Genomic DNA, 6823 nt, shown 5'->3' with positions numbered 1-6823 from the left:
TTGATATATTGCCTCTATATGGTACTACTTTATTTCTAGACATATATGAAAAATATACCAGTGCAACTTTTGGAATTTTTTGTGCAAATTTTATTAAAGAATTAAGAGTAGGAAATCCTCAAAGTAATCAAAACAATAAAGAGATGTACATTGTATAACTTTGAAAACTATTTTGAAATTATTTTTTTAATTATTGATTTCATATTTAACTTCATTTTGTTCAGATCTGTTATTCAGTCACTCTGTCGTTTTTGACTCTTTGCAACTCCACGGACTGCAGTATGCCTGCAGTCTTCCTTGTCCTTCACCATCTCCGGGAGCTTGCTCAAACTCATGTCCATTGAGTCAGTGATGCCATCCAACCATCTCATCCTCTGTCATCCCCTTTTCCTCCTGCCTTCAATCTTTCCCAGTGTCGGGGTCTTTTCCACTGAGTCGGCTCTTCGCATCAAACGGCCAAAGTATTGGAGCTTCAGCGTCAACATCAGGGCTTCCAGTGAATATTCAGGACCGATTCCCTTGAGGATTGGCTGGTTTCATCTCCTTGCAATCTGAGACTCTTAAGAGTCTTCTCCAGCACCACAGCATCAATTCAAAAGCATCAATTCTTCAGTGCTCAGTCTTTGTTATGGTCCAACTCTCACATCCATACATGACTACTTTAAAAACCATAGCTTTGATTAGATGGACCTTTGTTGGCAAAATAATATCTCTGCTTTTTATTAAGCTGTCTAGGTTGGTCATAGCTTTTCTTCCAAGGAGCAAGGGTCTTTTAATTTCATGACTGCAGTAACCATCTACAGTGATTTTGGAGTCTAAAAATATAAAGTCTCTCGCTGTTTCCATTGTTTCCTCATCTATTTGCCATGAAGTGATGGGACCAGATGCCATGATCTTAGTTTTATGAATGTTGAATTTTAAGCCACTTTTTCACTCTCCTCTTTTGCTTTCATTGAGAGGCTCTTTAGTTCTTCTTTGTTTTCTGCCATGAGAGTGGTGTCATCTGTGATTGCATAGGCCAACTTATGCAGTTTCTGATGGGTGTTTGACTTTGATGACCAAATGTTCTGTTGTATCTGCCTAGATTGTGTCTTTAACAGATAAATAGTCCTCTTTCCCAACCCTTAAGGAGTGACCTGTATTTTGCATAAGAAATAGCCCTAGTGATCTGCACATTTGCAGAGATCAAGTATCTTAGATAACTTTTAAAAAAGAAATAGCTAATTCTTACTCATTTTTGAAAACTCATTATCATCAGGTAGTTTATTAAGACTGAGCATATTTATGCATCTCAGGTCATATCCATGGACCCATGTCCATCATAAATCAACATACCCTTTAAACATTATGGATAGAATCAGTTTGAAAAATAAGATTTTATTTGTGGTTTGCGTTAAAACATGTTACTCACTGCAATTACAATTAGATCCTGGAGAAAGGTATGGATTACTTAAATGAGAAGTTGCATGAATCAAAAAAACTGCCTTCAAACACTAAATAATACAGTCTGCAGAGAAATAAAAAACAATATTGTGACAATTTAACACATGTTTTGATTATTCACTTTCTCCTGTGCCATGGGCTTTCATTTTAAGTTATAGCTAAATAGCAGTGTTCTTATCTTTCTTTTATCTCTATATTTAATTATTAGAAATGCACAGAGCAAGGACATAGAAAACATAATATTAAGAATAAATTACTGGAAAGAAGTAAAATAGCCCCATTTTAACATTTTTCACTGTTTGTTATTGGCGATAATATTTAACTTTCTAACTTTCTGTTTATTTAGAAAGTGGGAGTCAAAATACTTATTATCACATGGATGTCATAGGATGCAAAATAATTTCGGGCTTCTGAGGTAAGGGAGTCTGCCTGTCTGTGCATGAGATGCAGGAGAGGCGAATTCAATCCTCAGGAAGATCCTCTGGAGAAGGAAACGGCAACCCACTCCAGAACTCTTGCTGCTTAGCATGAGGTATAGCAAATAGTAATAGCTCAAGAAACATTACGTCTTGATATGGGCCAATATTCTTGCTTATAAAATCCCATGGACAGAGGAGCCTGGCAGGCTGCGGTCTATGGGGTCACAAAGAGTCAGACCGTACTGAGTGAGCGTGCATACGTGTGCGCGCGCATACACACACACACACACACACACACACACACGGTAGACTGACAATTCTTAACAACTTCCTATTATACCAATCATTGAATTTTATTTTCTCTTCAAGCATTACTAAAGAGGAGATAGCTATAATATGGTTAAAATGCTAATAACTTCAAGAATTTGACAATGGGTAATGTTAAATACTGGGACTAAGTTTGCTGGTATTTGAAGTCTGCACATTTTCCCAGCCACTTTTTCAAGGCTTCTCTGACCTCACTGTTCCTCAAACTGTAGATGAGGGGGTTCAGCACAGGAGTAAGGATAGTATAGAATGCTGACACAACCTTATCATGGTTAGCTGACCTATAGGATTTGGGTCTCATGTAGATAAAAATGGCAGGCCCATAAAAGAGTGCCACCACAGCTAAATGGGAGGAACAGGTGGCAAAAGCCTCCTTGAGGGCTTCTTGAGAACGCATATGGAGAACGGCAGAGAGAATGAGACTATAGGAAGCCAGAATGAGGGAAAAGGGAATTAGGAGCATTAACACACAGCAAACGTACATGACATTTTCAAAGACTGATGTATCAGCACAAGCCAAACGCACCAACATGGGGGCCTCACAGAAGAAATGATCGATCTCATGAGCACTACAAAATGCGAAGCTCAGTGTAGTGGCCGCTTGCATGAGCCCATCAGCTGCCCCCAGGAACCAAGAGCCCAAAGTCATTTGAAAACATAATCGCCAGTTCAGGAGTACAGGGTATCTCAGTGGGTGGCAAACAGCTACATAACGGTCATAGGACATGGCGGCTAGGAGGAAACTCTCTCCACCACCAAGCGTGAGTGAGACGAAAATCTGCAACCCACAGCCAGCAGGAGAGATGGATTTGTTCCATGTTAAGTAGTCAGCAGCCATTTTGGGCATGATGGAGGAAACCAGCATCATGTCCATGAGAGAGAGTTGGCTCAGTAGGAAGTACATGGGCCTGTGGAGTTGGGGGTCCAGGAGAATCAGGAGAAGCATGAGGGCACTGGCCATCAAGGAAGCAATGGCCATTGTCAGAACCATCATAAATAGAAAGAGGTGGGATCTTGTGTGCTTAAAGATTCCTAGGAGAATAAAGTCTGAGGTTGTATTTCTCTTCTCCATGATTTCTGCTAGATGTGACACTGGAAATGGGAAAAAAAAAAAAAGAAAAGATAAGGGCTTTTATTATCCAAAAATCTTAGTTCAACTTAATAACTTCTGGGTATGTAGTGGATATGGGATCCAAGGACCTGATTCAAAGCCTTACTTCCCGTTTATAATGAGTCTTCTTGACCTATCACCCACTTCTCAATAGTGGAATGTTAATAAATGTTAATATTTTAAGTAAGGTCAAGCTATATAATTCGGAGAATACTGTATTAACTAATTGAGATGATAGATTAAAATAGATCAAAAGCAGAAAACAATATCAGGAATTAAATAATTGTAAATAGTTATTTTGACTATACATTTTGTATTGTTATTTTATGCTCTTATTATGTGTATTGAAACCAAATTAACTTATTGAGGAAATAAACACTCATTTAGAAATTTGTCATTTATATATTTTTAATCACAGGTAACTTTTTTCTAAATTTTGGAAATTGTAGCATATTCAATGTAGGTTTTTTTTCTTTTTTAATATAACAAGAAATTATAGTTCCCAGGATCATGAAATGGAACAGATGAGTATAAGTTAAAAAAATTTCTGCATTGAAGGGAGATAATATCCTCAGTAACTGATGAAAATGTCCTTGTATTCTTTTTCTCACTGAATCACTATTTCTATTTACATGATTTTAAAATGCAGATATTCTAGTTCATTACTCTCTCCTCTGAAATCTTCAGTGTCTTCCCACAACACTTATTCTCACAAACTTATTTCTCCAGCTTACTACGGCTTGGTGACAAGCCCTAAACACCATTTCACTGCAAAGTATACTATCACAGAGACTTCAGATCATCGGGTGAATATGACAGGGAAGCATGAAAGATCTTTCATGTTAGTAAATGCTTAGAGAAAATACCAATAAGTATAATGAGAAGTAACATTACTAAAAGGACAAAGAAGCAATTTTAAAGCAATTTCATTACCATGAAGCATAATTATCAACAAAATGTAAAGATACTTGGGAAGAGAAAACACTTTATTTTAAAAATACCTAAATTCAAATATGTGGCTTGTTTTTAAACATAGTTTTTAATATTCAACAAAAAAGAACCATTTTCTTGTGCTGTGTATGCTTAGTCACTCAGCCGTGTCTGACTCTTTGGGACCCCACGGACTGTAGCCTGCCAGGCACCTCTGTTCATGGGGATTCTCCAGGCAGAAATACTGGAGTGGGTTGCCATGCCCTTCTCCAGGGGATCTTCCCAACCCAGGGATTGAACTCAGGTCTCCTGCATTTCAGGTGGGTTCTTTACCATCTGAGCTACCAGGGAAGACAAAACTGAAATGACTGAGATAAATGAGTACAGCTTCATTAGAAATGATTTACAGGTTGAAAGCCATTGTACACAGAGTACAAGTAAGAATTTTTTTAGTGTTTACCATTTTTAAACTCAATACTAAGGAAAAAAATGTAAATTTATAAAGAGCAGAAGAGTATATAGCTTCAAGGAACCAGTACTCCCCTGTTATTAGCAGAAAAAAATTCACAAACGTGCGACTTTTTTTTTTGTTAATAAATGTAACATTTGCAGATCACGGCATCTGGTCCCATCACTTCATGGCAAATAGATGGGGAAACAGTGGAAATAGTGACAGACTTCATTATTTTGGGCTCCAAAATCACTGCAGATGATGAGTGCAGCCATGAAATTAAAAGACATCTTGGAAGAAAAGTTATGACCAACCTAGACAGCATATTAAAAAGTAGAGACATCACTTTACCAACAAAGGTCTGTCTAGTCAAAGCTATAGTTTTTCCCGTAGTCATGTATGGATGTAAGAGTTGGACTATAAAGAAAGCTGAGCACCAAAGAATTGATGCTTTTGAACTGTGGTGTTGGAGAAGACTATTGAGAGTTCCTTGGACTGCAAGGAGATCCAACCAGTCCATCCTAAAGGAGATCAGTCCTGAATATTCACTGGAAGGACTGATACTGAAGCTGAAACTCCAATACTTTGGCCACCTGATGTGAAGAACTGACTCATTTGAAAAGACCCTGATGCTGGGAAAGATTGAAGGTGGGAGGAGAAGGGGATGACAGAGGATGAAATGGTTGAAAGGCATCACCGATTCAATGGACATGAGTTTGAGCAAGCTCTGGGAGTTAGTGATGGGCAGGGAGGCCTGGGGGTCACAAAGAGTTGAACACGACTGAGTGACTGAACTGAACTGAAGGTTTGCAGACCTCTTTATTCTGATATGGTGAAGAAAACTTCACCAAATCTTTAGAGATGTAACGATTTCTAAGCCTGTTGTCTAGAATTTGTCCAGTTATTGATTATTACAGAGACAGGTAGTGATGATGCTTTCTGTTCTAAGGGGTTTGATTTTGTGAATATCTTAATTCTATAAAAATCATATGGCTGTCATAGCCCACCTCTTGCAGAGAAATCATGACATCATACACACTAGCAGTCTCTTTAAAACACCTGCAGAAAAGCAGTGCTAATGGCTTATTAAATCACTATTTGAACCACAAGAACATTCACATTTGAACAGACATAAAACACATATTGACACCAGTATCTTCAGAGACTTGTTTAAGCATCAGATGCCAGAAAATAGGTATTCTACTTTACCAGTCAAGGCATTGTTAAACCTTGTGAGTCCAAATAACCTCTATCCAGTATATGCAGTCCCTTGTTGTATGTACTGTTTAAAATACCTTTCTCCTATTTTTGACATGAACCTTGAATTCAGACTCCTTCTGCCTTCATTATAAATTTAAGTTACACTTGTGTTCATCTTACTGATGATGAACAAAGACCACGAGACCTGGAATACAGAAGTCCTGGCTTAAGAATCATTCTGTCATTTTCTACATATGTGATAGGTCAGTCAACCTTGTTTTGTTTGCTTACTTATGCTTAAAATTATAAACCTCCTAAAAAGATTACTCAGATAATTAAAAGAAGACATTTTGTACATGAAAGATTTTTGAAATAATTTCCCAAGTCATTTTGCAGATTCAGGCAAAATTTTAAATTTTAATTTAATTCGTCATTCAGGATAATTTGCTGCTATTTTAAAAAATTTTCATGTAAACAAGAGCTAGAGCTAGAAACAAGAGCTAGAAAGTCACAGTATAATACATTGATTTGATAAATTGACTGAATGCTCTGGCAAATTGAAGGTGACATTCAAAGGCAAAACTTAAATGACAGAGATACACACATACACATGCATCACACATGTATGTGTTTAAATTAAATAAGAGTAAAACTTGTAACTATTACTCTTTAAAATGAAAAAAATAGTAAAAGTAAAAAAAATATGTTATATTTGTTTACTGTTTTAATAAATTACACTGCTCAAAATTCAATATGGTAATTTAATAAAAATGTCAGCTTAAATGTATTACATAATTCTTTTAGTTATATGGACAAGCAGCTTCATCTTTTTTTCCTAAATATCATACAAAATATGTTTAAATGAAGAATGTTTGTAATTATGAATATATCAATGTATTTTCTTGCTCTGTGAAATGTTTAGCTGTTAAATAAAAAGCTACA

General features: G+C 36.6%; 1 protein-coding gene across 1 annotated transcript; it reads right to left on the bottom strand.

Annotated features, from left to right (window-relative positions):
• Positions 1-2316: 2316 nt before the first annotated feature.
• On the bottom strand, positions 2317-3261 carry LOC122440858 (olfactory receptor 2T12-like). The gene has a single exon (XM_043467546.1). The coding sequence runs from the start codon at positions 3259-3261 to the stop codon at positions 2317-2319; it is 945 nt and encodes a 314-aa protein (XP_043323481.1).
• Positions 3262-6823: the final 3562 nt, after the last annotated feature.

Source organism: Cervus canadensis, chromosome 4 (genome assembly GCF_019320065.1).
Source record: "Cervus canadensis isolate Bull #8, Minnesota chromosome 4, ASM1932006v1, whole genome shotgun sequence".
Lineage (NCBI taxonomy): Eukaryota > Metazoa > Chordata > Mammalia > Artiodactyla > Cervidae > Cervus > Cervus canadensis.
This window is presented reverse-complemented; position numbering and strand designations above follow the sequence as displayed.